The sequence below is a fragment of the Nyctereutes procyonoides genome, unplaced genomic scaffold (genome assembly GCF_905146905.1).
Source record: "Nyctereutes procyonoides isolate TBG_1078 unplaced genomic scaffold, NYPRO_anot_genome, whole genome shotgun sequence".
In the NCBI taxonomy this organism is placed as follows: domain Eukaryota; kingdom Metazoa; phylum Chordata; class Mammalia; order Carnivora; family Canidae; genus Nyctereutes; species Nyctereutes procyonoides.
Genome location: NW_026575046.1, coordinates 66,548,888 through 66,563,699, shown reverse-complemented (window position 1 = coordinate 66,563,699; position 14,812 = coordinate 66,548,888). Strand labels below are relative to the sequence as shown.

Below are 14,812 nucleotides of genomic sequence, written 5' to 3'. Positions count from 1 at the left end.
TAACCTCCTCTGGAAGGCACCTGACAGGCAAATAGGCAAGAGGCACAAGGGGAAACAGGCCCACAGTGGCTCATGGGCCTTCTGTGTCCCCTGATTCACCCATACGGTGAGCCAGTCTGGGCCGGGGTCTCCTGTCTCCCAGCCCCATGCCCTTGCTGCCCACACAGCTCTGCACAGGGAGTGTGAGTTTGGAGGGCTTGGCAAACTCTCTGCCCTGCCTGTGTGGCTCTGGGTATTTTGCTGGATGGAACAGGGGCTAGGAGAGGGGAAGGGTGAGGAGAGAAGGGTCATTTACTCCAAGAGGAGGGTGGAACTTGCAGACACTCCATCTGCTCTGCCCTTCCCCTTGGGCCTCCTGGGCCAGCTCCTTCCACCCCTTCCCGGCCCCTACCTGCCCTCTACCCTGCCCCTTACCTGGTCCCCTACTTGGCCCCTACCCAGCCCCTATTCGCTGCCTGTAGAAGTCTAGCTCCTCCATCCTCTGCACAAGGGCTTCCATGGGGGCCGGGGCAGAGGCTCCCAGAATCCAGGGCAGCTTCAGTGCAGCAGGCACTCTTGCCTGTGTGTGTACTGGGTGAGCTCCCTGGGGGGCTGGAGCTTCTCAGGGGCTGGGCAGGGAGGGAACTGGGACTGCGGCCTGATGTTGGCTCACATCATGTGATTACGCATGTGTGAGGGAGAGGGTGGGACCCTGGTAAAAATGGGTGAGAGTGTGTGTGCGTGTGCGTGTGTGCGCACACATGCCTATCATGGTACTTGCTCTCTGGAGAAGTCCAGGACAGGTGGCAGTGTTGGCAGTGAAGGCCAGGGCCCTGGAATCTGGGGATGTGGATCCTTTGAAAGGAAGGGAAGAGAATCCTGTTGCTGCTGTCACCCCTGCGCTGGGCCTGGAGCTGGTGTTTTTCATCCATTACCTCTTGTCACCCTGGTGATGATCCACGGAGGCACCTCTCCAGCCGTGAAGGCCTAAATGGCATCTTTGAAAAGGAGATGGTCTCATCCACATTGAAAATCTGTTGTTTAGTGCAGCCACCTTCATGACTAATCTCAGCTGAATATTCTGGTTAACTTGCTGCAGCTTTTATGTCAGAACCTGCTGCCTCCCCCGGCACATGTTATGGAGAGGGCTTCTTAAACCTCAAGAACCATCCTCCCTAGCTTCTGACTTTTCTGCAGCTTCCTCTCCTCTCTCAGCCTTTACAGAACAGAAGAACGTTAGGGCCTTGTTCCGGGTTAGGCTTTGGGTTAAGGGAATGACATGGCTGGTTTCATCTTCCCTTCAGACCACTTGACCCCTATCAGCAATGAGGCTGCTTCGCTTTCTTATCATTCCTGTGTTCACTGGAGTTGCATCTTCAGTTTCCTTCAAGAATGTTCCCTTTCCCTTCACAACTTGGCTGACTGTTCAGCATAACACGCCTGGCTTTTGACCCATCTCCGTTTTCGACATGCCTTTTGTGCTAAGCTTAATCATACGAAGGTTTTGATTTTTTTTTAAATTTTTATTTATTTATGATAGGCACACAGAGAGAGAGAGAGAGAGAGAGAGAGAGAGAGAGAGAGAGGCAGAGACATAGGCAGAGGGAGAAGCAGGCTCCATGCACCGGGAGCCCGACGTGGGATTCGATCCTGGGCCTCCAGGATCGCGCCCTGGGCCAAAGGCAGGCGCTAAACCGCTGCGCCACCCAGGGATCCCGAAGGTTTTGATTTAAAGGGAGAGACGGTGACTCTTCCTTTCACTTGAACGCTTAGTGGCCATCGTAGGGTTATTGATTGACCTGATTTCGATTTGTGTTTCAGGGAATGAGCAGACAGGGATAGAGACAGGGGAATAGCCTGTCAGTGGAGCAGTCGGTACATACACGATATTTATCCGTGACGTTCACTGTGCTATGTGGGCAGCGTTCATGGCGCCCCAAACAATTACCAATACTAACATCAAGTATCACTGACCGCAGATCACTGTAACAAGTATCCTAATGAAAAGGTTTGAAATATTGCAAGAATTATCAAAATGGGACTCAGAGACATGAAGTGGGCAAAAGCTGTTGGAAAAATGGCTCCAATAGACTTGCTTGATGCAAGGTTGCCACAGATTCTCCGTTTGCAAAAAGTGCAGTATCTGCAAAGCACAATAAAGCGAAACGAGGGATGTCTGTAGTTGCTCGGGGTACACAGTGGGCCAGCGGTCGGGCCAGGACTCACAGGTGCACCCGGGTGGTCAAGCCCATGCTGAGTCCAGCCCACTGCCCCTGGAAGGAGGGGTGTACAGCCAGGGGTGGGCACGGCAGTTGCTGTGAGGTGTGGGAGCACACAGGGTGGCGGGAAGATTTGAGACCAGGCCTGGCCTGAGGAGCTGCCCAGCTCTGGGTCTAGGTCTGGGGATTCTGGGAGCTGAGAGAGATCAGACAATGACAGGTGAAAGGGGATCTGTCCTCCTCTCACTCAGCAGGAAGACTGGTCCTCAGCTGGGTCACCAGTGCTCTGTGTGTCGAGGACAAACCCTTGCCCCTCATGGGCTTCTGACTTTCCATCTGGGCTAATAGTAGCACCAACCTCAGGATGTGTGTGAGGATGCCACTGAGGCAGGTAGCAGAGTGACCAGAGCGTGGTTAGTTGGCTCTCGTGGTATCATAATTATGCAGAATGGTTTTCATCCTCAGTAGGTGGGGACACCGGCAGGCTTGGGGGCGTTTGCTCTTCTACGTGGCTGAGGGGCTTGGGTCCCAGGCTGTAGTCCTTCCCCAACCTGCTGCTTCCAGGGTGGCCAAGGCCAGGCTGTCTGCACCTGCACACCTCCTACCCACCTGCCACTGGGCACCTTTCAATATCAAGCTGCGAGTTAATCACTGACTGGGACTCTAAGGGGTAGGCAGTCACAGATATTTTTTAAATGCTCACTCTGTGTCAGGCCCCAAGGACACCAGGATGGAGGAGATACCCTGACAGGCTGCGGGTGGTAGGGAGACAGGACATCTATGATGGCAACAATGCTAAATGTCAGGGACTGTTCTCATGACAGTAATAGTGTGTTCCTACCGTTTATTGATTGCCAGCTGCATACCATGCACTCTGCCTCGTTCTTTACACGTTTGAACTCCTTTTTGTCCCAGGAGCCCCATGGTGGGTAGTGGGGGTGGAGTACTGTGGTTAGCCTCATGGGGCAGCAGCCCTGTGAGCTAGGGATAATCATGATTCCCATTTTATGGATGGTGAAACTGAGGCAACACAGGGAAGCTAAGTAACTTCCCCAGATCAGTCTGACTCTAGAGCCTCTACTCTTAGCCTTAGCTCTCTGCTATAGAAGTTTTAGGGAGTACAAATCCCTGAGGACTGGGCTCTCAAAGAAGGCTTCCTGGAGGAGGGGAGAATTGTACTGAGCCTTACGTATGAGTGAAGATTAGGCAGGCAGGAGGAAGGGAAGACAAGGTGGGAGGAATGGGTTGCGCCAGGGTCCAGAGGCAGGGATGCTGAGTTCAGCCAGCGTGGTGACTCATCTGAGTGTGGAAGGCTCTGGAGGAAAGGAGTGACAGGTCATAGGGAGCCCTGAGGGGTCCACTAGGAAAGTCTGGAAGCCCCTAGTGCTCCTGTGAAGGGGAATAGAAATCTGTGTGACCCTCTCCCCATGGCCAGCGGTGAAGAACCAGGTCACAGGCAGCTTCATCCTCAACCCCAAGGGCAAGGAAGCAATGAGCCGGACCTTTACTGCAATGGGCCTGGAGTGGGAATACGTGGTGGAGGATGCCAAGGAATGCCTCAAGACCAGCGGGCCCCTGCCTGAAGCCATTGCTGTCCTGGTGAGCCCCCACCTTGCATGATGGCCCCCGTCCACTCCCCTGCTGCCCCAGCCCAGTCCCCTCTCCCAGTTCACTGTCTTCACTGTTGAGCCAGCACAGGCCTGGCGGAGGTCCTCCTATTGCAATGTCTTCAGGAGCCTGGGCAAGGCCAAGGCCGAAGTGCCTTTTGTGTGTAAAGGCAGGCAGGGTGGCAAATGAGGGAGAGAGAAATGATTGTCTTGCTGTTAGAGGGTATCTCCTTAATGCAGCATCAGAAATAGGGCCTAGAAATGAGCAGGAGGCACCTGGGTTGGTTCCCTCTGTCATCCTGGCATCATCCAGTGTCCGTTTGTGTTATGGCATTGCCAACAAGTGACCTTGGTAGAGGAGGGGTGCTGTCTCATGCTGCCAGCCTCATTGTCCTTGCTGGGGTCTGCCTCTGCCCACACCCCCTCTTCCTAGACCATAGACCAGGGCTTATGGAGGAGGGACTGTTAATACAGGAGATCAGACCAGGAGGAGCTTTGTCTGCAGTGCCCTTGACACTGGCTGGTGGCAGGGAGACCGTGGACAGGCTTTGTTCCTGGTGCTACCCTCACTAGCTGGGGAGGTCCTAGAGGGCAGGATCTGAAACCTCTTGGTGTCAGCATATGAATTCAATCTACATATATATGCATTCACCTTGTATGTAATGACCACCCATACTCCTATAGCCAATGATTTTCAACAAGGGTGCCAAGACCACTCAGTGGGCAAAAATAATCTCGTTAACTAACAGTGCTGGGGCAACTGGATTATCCACATGTAAAAGAATGAAATTGAGCCCCTACCTCACACCATATCCAAAAAAGAGCTCAAACTAGATCAAAAGCCTAAGTACAAGAGCTAAAACCATAGATGTCGTAGAGAAAATAGCAGGATCAATTGTACAGCCTTGGATCTTAGTTGCGATACCCAAAGCATGAGCAACAAAAGAACAATAGGTAAATGGGTCTTCCCGGAAACTGAGAACTCTTGTGCATCGGAAGGTACGATGATGACAGTGAGAAGACAAGCTGAACAGGATGAGAGAAACTATTTGCCACCATGTATCTGATAAGAGTCTAGCTTATAGACCGTCTACCTCCATCTTCTGGAGGCAGGTAGTGTGGTTGCCCTGGTGAGGATGACAGACCAACAGACATGGTTCCTGCCCTCACTAGAACTTAGGTCTGTGGGAGGGAAGATTATCCGCGAGCACACAGGCCGTCCTCGGGCTGGCTGTCCCACGCTTGCCACATGGCTTGCTGGTGTGAATGGTCTCCCAGGCCATACTCACTGCTGACCCCACATCCTTCCCTTTGACTCCACCTCCCTGCCCACCACCCCGCATGCTGGGCTTGCCTCCTTGCTCTCCAGGCCTGTGCCAGTTGCTCTGCCTCCCCTCAGGTGCTCCCCCCAGCTGAGGGTGGTCCCCGCAGCAGCCTGGCCTACAAGTACATCATCCACGAGGACCTGCTGCCCCTTATCGGGAGCAACAATGTGCTTCTGGAGGAGACGGACACATACGAATGGGCGCTCAAGAGCTGGGCCCCCTGCACCAAGGCCTGCGGAGGAGGTAATGACCTGTCCAACCATCTGGCAGCCTCGTGGGGGCAGCCCAGGCTTTTCAGGGGAGGAACAGAAGTGGTGGGGAGGGCACTATCGCCTCCGCTTGATGTGTCCCTAACTTGTGCCCCACTTTCTCCTTAAAGATCTCTTGGTGTGACAGCCTGTCTGGGCAGGGCCTTGGGAAAGGGGCTGAGAGTGCTAGCAGCACTGGGGCAGGGCCTGTGCCCTGTAAGGGCTCCCCAGCTATGCAGAAAGGTGGCTGTCCAGAGCTGGGTCCCCTCCTCTCGCACCCTGCACTACACTAGGGACACAGGAAATGGGCAGATCAAGGAAGGCTTCAGAAAGTGACCAGGGCAGGAGGGTGCAAAGTCACAGACGGAGGTAGGATTGTCCCCCCAGCCTCTCCAGAGTTTGCCAGCCCGGGAGGCCCCAGCAGAGCAGTAGGGGCCTGGCGGGACCCGGCCCAACTCAGCCTGCCCTCCCCACAGGGATCCAGTTTACCAAATATGGCTGTCGGCGCCGGCGAGACCACCACATGGTCCAGCGGCACCTGTGCGACCACAGGAGGAGGCCCAAGCCCATCCGCCGGCGCTGCAACCAGCACCCCTGTGCCCAGCCCGCGTGAGTGCCCCAGGGGAGGGACTAGGAGCCTGACCTGTTCCCAGGGGCATTGCTGACCCTTAGTCGGGAGGAGATGCTGCTGGGCCTGCTTCCTCTGGCCCTCAGGGCTAGAGGCACACGGCCCGCACACCAGACTCTGCCCTGGGCCAGCGCTGCCCTCCTTGCCCATCTGTCCCCTATGGGGTTTCTAGGTTAACTTCCACTCCCAGAAGAAGCCGATGCTTCCTTTGTTCTGCCCCTTCCAGCATTCTTTTACAGTGGGGAAACTGAGGCCCACAATGGGGACATGGCTTTCCCTCAGTGATCCAAGGGGACTGTGAGGTGAACTTGATTTGGTGCTTCTGGGCTCCAGGGTGCTGACACCAGCCACCAGCTGTAGCCTAGGCCCTGACTGGGTTCCCTGGCCTGGGAGACAGGCTCATTGGAGCACAAGGTCACGTTCCTGGGGTGATTTGGAGGGCGCTTTGGGGAGAAGAAGAGCTGTGACTTGTCGGGGATTCAAGGTCTGGCCTTCCGCGTGTCACAGAGATGGCCCAGCACCTCCTCGGCCCACATGCAGAGGCCGTGTCCATTTTCCTGCCTCATCAGGGTCCAAGCAGCCCAACTTGGCCTTGCTGGCCCAGAGCAGCTCTGCTTCCTCAGGCAGGGGGAGCCTCGGGGCCGGGGCAGGAGCTGGTGACCAGCACAGAGCCCACGGTGTCCTCCCTGTGCCCGGCCCCCCTGTGCCCGGCCCCCAGCCAGGATAGCCCCGCCACTCAGCCCTCTGTGCTTCCCATTCCCACTGTCTGCAGGCCGCTTTGCCCACCACTATCTGTGGTCGCAGCGCATGCGGCGCCCACTCTGCTGTCATCCTGGCTTCTCGTCTGTGAAATGCCAAGTGATGCTTGGGGACTTTTTGTTGTTGTCTTTTAAAGGAAGGAGTTGGCTGAAAGAGCCCTCATTCACTAAAAGATATCTTGGGGAAGAAGGGAGTGGGGATGGGGGGCCCTCCTGCCCCACTGTGAGAGCCTTCTGGTCTTTGTCTAACTCAGCCAGCAGTGTCTGCCTCTGGTGCTCTTGGGAGTTGTTCTGTGGCTTGGAGCTTGCCAGCTTAGCAGGTCAGCACCCAAACCCTGTAGGTGCTGATGGTCATAATCCTATTTCCTGCAATTAAGTAGGGCACACGATGAGATGAGCCCTGGGTGTTTTACTATATGTTGGCAAATTGAATTTAAATAAAATTTTTAAAAAATAAGGAAAAAAATAATAGCAACTGTATTATAATAACAGTACCCCAATAATAATACACATCTACTGCGGGCGTGCACTCTGCCAAGTGCTGTAAGTCCACAAGTCTAATTGTCCCAAGAGTCGCAGGGGAGGGGCTTCAACTCCACAAGCTGTGACTCTCGTCTGTCTTGCATACTGCTGTAGCTCAGCACCTGCAATAGCACCTGCCCAGGGGAGACACTTATCTATTTACAAGGTGTTGAAGGAATCCTGATGAAAGATGGGGTCACTGGATCAAAGGGGTTACAGGGTGCCAGATAGAAAGATGCCTTATACCCATTTTCCAGATGAGGAAACGGAGGAGGACGTAAGCAACCTCCCTAAGGCCGCACACCCTGGCAGCTGGAGAGCCAGGACCATGTGGTCTTGGCACTTTGAAGCTCAAACCCACTCCTGCCCGCAGCAATTCAGGGTGGTGAGGTTAGGGGGTTGGGGGTGCAGGGAGTGACCCTGGGAGGAAGTGTCCCTCTAGTCCCCCCTCCCCTCCACCTTTTGCCTTGTCTGTCTCCAGGTGGGTGACAGAAGAGTGGGGTGCCTGTAGCCGGAGCTGTGGGAAGCTGGGGGTGCAGACCCGGGGGGTGCAGTGCCTGCTACCCCTTTCCAATGGTACCCACAAGGCCATGCCGGCCAAGGCCTGCCCTGGGGACCGGCCCGAGGCCCGGCGGCCCTGCCTCCGCGTGCCCTGTCCAGCCCAGTGGCGCACGGGCGCCTGGTCCCAGGTGAGTTGTTCTTGGAGCGGGGGAGGAGCTGGGCCATTGGGCACCTTCTCTGGGGAGTCGGGGAAAAGGTGGATCTGGGTGGGGGGGGGGGCTAAGAGGTGTGGTGCTCCCAGCAGGTAGAGAGTCTCTGACTGAATTTCTCTCCCCACATTGGATCTGGTCCAACCTGATTTTTCTCAAAACTCAGTCCAGTGGTTCCTATGTATGCTGGGCCACGTTTCTGGGCCAGGCCTTTGTATTCTTTCACCGTTTGCTTCGACCTAGAACTGGGTCACACCTGGGAGGCATGGGCTAATATCCTCGTGACATGAGTGAGCAAACTGAAGCACTTTCTTGCATTTGAGAAATATTTACTGAGTGCCAACTACATGCCAGGCGTACTGTATTGGGAATCCTGGAATCCATCATCGACTAGATAGACTCGATTCTTGTCCTCGTGTAGCTTACAGTCCACTAAGAGAGACAGCAGAGATAAGCAAACCAATTACAAAAGCGTTTACAGGTTGCAGATGGAGCCGTGCAAAAGTATATGGGGGTAACGTATCCGGGAGGGCTTCTTGAAGGCGTCCCGCTAAGTGAAACAAGCCAGACACAAAATGACGCACACTCTATGATTCCACTTACCTAGACTAGTCCCGTTCCTAGAGACCCAGAATAGGAGGGTGGGTGCCTGGGGCTGGGGGCGGGGGGTGAGGGACTTAGTGTTTGATGGGGACAGGGTTTCAGTTTAGAGAGAAGAAAAAAGTGCTGGACCTGGAGGTGGTGAGGGTGGTGCTTAATGCCACTGAACTGCACACACTTTAAAAATGGTTATAATGGTGTTATGATATATATGTTTTACCATAATTTTCAGAATCTCATTTGGTCACAAAGATAAGCACGACAACGCTCATCAATATAGCAGAATTTCAGGCAATGTCCTAAATGCCCATCCGCAGGAGACTGGACCAAACAAATCAAGGTCCATTCATACAACAAAATAGCAGAGATTGAGAAAAATAAGTAAGCTTGAACTGTACTTAACCAAGATAGATAAACCTCAGAAAAACAGGTGAGAAAAAGCACGGGCGTATGAAGAAAAATCACTTCCAACGGGAGACCATGCACTTAAAGTTTGAAAAGGCACGGCACGGTATTTGAACATGTGCCAGAATGCTGATTGATGAAAGCTGCGGGTGGTATTTGAACAGGCTGTCGTGCCCAACTTCCTCATATGTTTCCGTATGCTAGAAATATTACATAATAAAGAGTATTTTTAAAATAACTAAAAATCCCCGTACAACTTATGCAAATTTTATTTTCTTGTCCCTAATGTAAAGGCGTTATTTGTCTTTTGAGCCCCTTTGCTCCCAACGCCTTTTCCTTTCCGGAAGGAAGACACTTTTGAACCTGCCTCTTCCAGCTGAGTTTGGGTACATTGAGTCACAGAGTCATTGAATGTCAGAGGTAGAGGGGGTCCGCAGTGTCCCTGTCACCCAGCTCTCTCAGTTTAGCAGGTGTCACAATCCCGGTCCCTGCATCCCACTGCTAAGGTAACGTCAAATGAGTGGACTTGCCCCAGGCCCCTCAGGCTGGTGGATCACAACAAGGGAGTTGCCAGAATGATCCACAGGATATTTAAGGCCCTGGGCGCAGACCAGAGGGTGGGCACAGGTAGAGGTGCTGGAGTGGGGTCCCTACGGTCCCCTCCTGAGCCAGGATTAACTGTTTAGGTGACAAAAGGGGTCAGGGGGCTCTGAGCTGAGGGTGGTGCTGTTCAGCACCCGGTACAGGAGTACCGACCATCGATGTTCTGTCCTGGTGAGGCACTTAGAGCAGTCTTTGCGCGTCCCTCTGGTCAAGGAGACACTCAGCGCCGCCCTCTGATGCTGTCCTGGGCATTGGTTGGCCTCTGGAGCTCACTGCCCCCTTCCTCTTGTCTCTCCCCCTTTCCTTCCCCGGCCACGGTGGTCCGGCCCACAGTGCTCTGCTACCTGCGGGGAGGGCATCCAGCAACGGCAGGTGGTGTGCCGGACCAATGCCAACAGTCTCGGGCAGTGTGAGGGGGACAGGCCAGACACCGTTCAGGTCTGCAGCCTGCCGGCCTGTGCAGGTAAGCTGGATAGGATGGGGGGGGGGGCAAGGCCCAGCTCCTCTGTCCGAGCCCTGAACCCAGCCCGGCTTGCATTCTTTCCCCCCACAAAATGCCAAATGCTAGAGCTGCTTCTCTCCGCTCACAGGAAATCTCCAGAACTCCAGAGTGAGTGCTGACATTCGAGAACTTGTGACCCCAAAAGGACAGTGGGTGCCACAGTCAGGGCCCTTACATCCCATTAACAAGATATCATCAAGTAAGTGTATCTCTGGAACCCTCCCCCCGCCCCAGACCTTCCCGTGGTCACCATGTCACAAGCATGGGCCATGTGGTGGAGCAGCCCCAGCTTCCAGTCTCTGTCCACATGATCTTAGCCTCCTGGAGCCTCAGATTCCTCAGCTGTGAGCTGGGGGTGCTGCCCACGCTGGTCCACAGGCCCTTATCTGCACTTCCAGAATGTTGAAAGCTGCAAGTGTTTCCCTAAATTTGGTGCAGACTCATTTGGCAGCAGAACTGGCCTTACCAGGAGATCAGTTATTTTGCTATTGAAACATTGCCGCAGTTACAGGGGGACGTCCCACTCCCCATAGGGGTGTTCTGTAACATGAATATTACTTTTCTCACTTCGAAAGTTCTGAATTACGAATCACTTCTGATTTCAAGATTTGGGGATAAGCAGTTACAGATCTAAGCTGTCTTCATAGGGCTGTGGAGAGAATTAAATAAGATAATGCACGCACTCCTGCCTAGCTGTCGGCTAACAACAAAAATAGTAGTAGTACTTTCTCTCTGCCTCATGATCAAGAGTGCATTGGTCCATCCTCCCACCTTTCCATTCATCTGTCTATCCACCTACCTACCTATCCATCCATCCATCCATCCATCCATCCATCCATATCCATCTACCCTTCGATCCATCCACCAATCTGTCCATTAATATTGACTGAGCACCTGCTATGAACCTGGCCCTGTGTTCTGTGCTTCCTTTCTAGATTCCTTCTCTCTTTTCCTTCCTCACCTTCTCAAGGACCAGTGTCTGACATGAGGAGTAGAAAAATCATGACCCTAACTTTTAGTGGAGGACTAACTAGCTGTGTGACCCTGTGCAAATCCTTAAACTTCTCTGAGCTTAGTGACCTCATCTGTAAGAAAGGGGTCTCACTAGATGTCCTCAGAGTATCTTTTGGCTCTAGCCTTGCTGCACTCTGCCCCTCTGCCGGCTGCACGAGTGCCAGGTTTCCTTCCCTTTTCTGCCCTAAGCAGAAGATGGGCTCGGGATTCCGGTCCTGGAATTCTGGTGCCATCTAGAGGCCACTGGCTATCCAATTTTTCCCCCTAATCTCTCTCCTGTTCCCCTAAACCAGCACGTAAGCACCCAACCCCCATTCCATCCCACCAGCCCCCCACCCCAACCCCTTCCCCAGCAAAAATTAATAGAAAGCAAAGTTCCTGCCTTTACGTTGTCTGGAGAGATCTATCTGGAATTGTCACAGAAACACAAGAACATTTTTAGGTGATATTTGAACCAAAACAAATGAAACTCGTATAGAGGGCACCCCTGTATGCCAGGAACTTTATAAATGGTATTTATAATCATAATGTTATTATTCACTGCTAAATGTCCAGCATTATCTCCATTTTATAGGAAAAGAAACTGAGGGTTGGAGAGTTTAAGTGATGTGCCCAAGGGCTCACACTTTTTAAGTGGAGCACCTCAGTTGGAACCCAGATCTGCTAGATTCCAGCTTTATTGGTGGAGCTGTTCCAAATGTTGTTGACATGGTTCATCTGCTGGTCACAGGTGTGGGTTACCAGGCACCTGCCTGGCCCTGGCCTGAGTGGATCAGTTCCTTTGGGTTGATCGGGAGGGGGCGAGGGTTCCCACTTCATCGAGAGTAGGGTTTCCAAGCTTTGCTGCAGATCCAAACCACCCAGTGCCCAGGCCACACCAAATGTCCAGTCTCCCTGGGTGTGGGAGGTGGGCGCTGGCCTGCTGTTAAAGCTCCTGGGCGATTCCACTTTGCAGCCAGGTCTGGTGACTAATGATATAGGGCCGTGGTTCTCAGATTTCTCCATGCATTGGAATCTCCTTGAAGGTTTTGTTAAAACCTGGAGCTGAGCCCCACCCCCAGAACTTCTGATTCGGTAGGTCTGGATGGGGCCTAAGAATTGGCATTTCCAACAGGCTTTCAGGTGATGATGCTTCATGTGTGGGGTCCCTACTTTGAGAACCACTACTCTAGGGGCCTTAGTTCCTCTTCCTCTGCTTACTCGGGCCAGTCTCTCTGTTTAGGCGGCCCTGTGGTGCCCTCTGGGGAAGAGCTTCAGAGCAAGTCCAGCTAGGGCAGGAGCTAGAGGACCTGCCGTTGCTGGGCTGAGTGGGAGGCAGAGGCATCCCCCCCATGCTGGTCCTTGTGCTGTGTGTGCAGCGGAGCCCTGCGAGGGGGACCGGTCCATCTTCTGCCAGTTGGAAGTACTCGATCGCTACTGCTCCATCCCCGGCTACCACCGGCTGTGCTGTGAGTCCTGTACCAAGAAGGCCCTGGGCCCTGACACCAGCCCGGCCCCTGGCCTGGCCTCACCACCACCCTTCTCCACCCCCGGGAGCCCTTTACCGGGACCTAGGTCCCCTCCAGATACTGTGGAGCCCACTGTGGGGCCAACGGGATCAGATGACCATCAGCATGGCCAACCCACCCAACTCCCAAGACCTCTGGGCACCAGCTCCCCAGTGACCCAGCACCGCTTTACTCCCCAGAAACTGCGCCCTAGAGCATCGTGGGGCACTTCCCCCAGCACCCCCCGGGGACAGCCTTGGGGCTGGACCCTGGCACCTACGTCGGTCTCCGAGGATGGAGGGGAGCTCAGGGAAGACCTGAAACACCCAGGCACCAGCCTCCCCGCCACCTCCTTGGTGACATGAGCCCCACCATGCCTATCCCGCCAGTCAAGTTTACACTGTGTGCTGCCTCAGAGACCGCCAGCTCGGAGGACACACAGCAGGGCAGGGGCAAACACAGACTTCCTTTTAAATTATTTGCCTTCTTGGTGTTCTAGTTTGGGGCTGTGACACTTCACCCCGCAAAGCGGGCAGTGCGAGGAAGAAAAAGATCAGGGAAAGCCCTAACCGGAGATACCTCAGCCAGCAGCCAGGGTGACACAATCGAACCTCTCAGGGGCTCCTGTCTATCTCCTGGCAGGACTGAGGGCCAGCTAGCGCCTCCTCCTCACGGCCACACTGGGGGGGCCCCACACTGGATCCTCTTCGGCTGCCTGCCTTTGCCAGAACGTGTGGGGACCGCTGTGGAGACCCTGTCTATCTGGCCCCTCTGCTCAGAGAGGCCAAGTGGGACCAGGGGAGGTCAGGAGGAGCGCTCTCAGGGTTGGGGTGCACGTGGTCACGAGGCTCTGGCTGCCGGACTGGGGTGGGTGGGAGGCAAGCTCATCTCAGGCCCAGCTCTTCACAGCAGGGGCACCACACAGCCCCTCCAGTTGAGGCCAAGAGGTGGAATGCAGCTCAGTGTTGGTGGCCACCTCTGCCCTTGCAGATGGCATTTCATGTTACTTCTGGTGCTCCCCAGCCTCACCCAGCCCACCCCAGAGAAGGGGGCTCTGGGCACTCTGGAATGCGTGTCTTCATCATCCCGGGGGGTCACAACTGGTGCTAGACTACCGGCTGAACAGGGAGTGTCAACTTTGGTCATCATGCTGTGGCATGAGGGGAGGCTGACCTGAAAGGTGACTTTGTGGGACAGTGAAACATGAGTTCTCAGGTTGTGCCCCATTGGTCACTGCTCTCTGCCAAAGAGTGCTCCTGCTGGGGTCCAGGGTCTTCTCCCACCTGGCTTGGGCTGGGCCAGACATTTGTGGTGCTAGGGCAAGGGGGTATGGTCAGGTCCCCAGGCTGAGGACCAGAGTCCCCACCCCCGCCCCCGGGGCCCAGTGCCCCAGGCAAGAATGTGAGCCTTTGCCCCACCCTGAGAGGACATGGCCCACAGGGCTGTGGCGCCTCAGCCGCCCTCCGTGTTACTTCCAAAGGCAGGTAACTTCTCTAGACCCTCTGGTTCTCAGGAAGCCACTTGGGCTCCCAGGATTTCTCCCAGTGGTCCTTACTCCCAGTCGTGCAGAGGGTCTCCCAGGCTCCTCAGCAGATGACAGAGGTGGTTGCCAGTCTTCCTTCCCTGGGGCAGGGGGGCTATTCTGAGCCAGGCAAGAGGACTAAGAGCAGTGGGTCCCTGCCTGCAACCCCTGGAGAATAGAGGCCCTGGAGGGGGCTCCTCACATGTCCTCTCTGCCTGCTGCCACCCCCCCCACCCCGGGATGCTGGGGCACACACTGCATCATTCCTGTGAGACCCAGCCTGCCTGTGTTAGGGGTATAAATTCTTGTGCCTTGGAGATCCAGATCTTTATACTTTCATGTATTTATTAACATTGTCCTTGGTGTTTTGTTGGACCTCAAAATGTTGTGTTGTGTTTTTTCTTGTTCTCTCTGTTTCAGAGGAAAAAGATACTGAAGCAACTTTCTCATGTGCTCTGCTGGGCAAGATGATGGAGGGGGTAGGGGGTGGGTGGGGGGCCCAGGGCCATAGACCCTCAGCCTCTCTGCCTTGACCTCACTCATTCTGGGGCTCCCTGGAACTCAGTGTGGAGAGGCAGGAACAGAGCCGGGGGCCTCGGGGTTCTAGCATCGAGTAGCTCTGTGGCCTTGGGCAGGTCACCGTCCAGAACTTGAGCCAAAGGGTGGAAGTGCCTGGGAGGTGG

General features: G+C 54.6%; 1 protein-coding gene across 2 annotated transcripts in view; it reads left to right on the top strand.

Moving 5' to 3' along the window:
• Positions 1-14,475, top strand: part of ADAMTS14 (ADAM metallopeptidase with thrombospondin type 1 motif 14) — a 77,330-nt gene extending 62,855 nt beyond the window's left edge. For both annotated transcript variants that reach the window (XM_055325350.1, XM_055325349.1), the window contains exons 16-22: positions 3,634-3,797; positions 5,205-5,373; positions 5,855-5,987; positions 7,768-7,975; positions 9,938-10,067; positions 10,195-10,305; positions 12,479-14,475. In XM_055325350.1, the coding sequence (XP_055181325.1) occupies positions 3,634-3,797; positions 5,205-5,373; positions 5,855-5,987; positions 7,768-7,975; positions 9,938-10,067; positions 10,195-10,305; positions 12,479-12,972 (1,409 nt within the window). In that variant the 3' untranslated portion in view covers positions 12,973-14,475. The remainder of the gene's footprint in view (positions 1-3,633; positions 3,798-5,204; positions 5,374-5,854; positions 5,988-7,767; positions 7,976-9,937; positions 10,068-10,194; positions 10,306-12,478) is intronic.
• Positions 14,476-14,812: the final 337 nt, after the last annotated feature.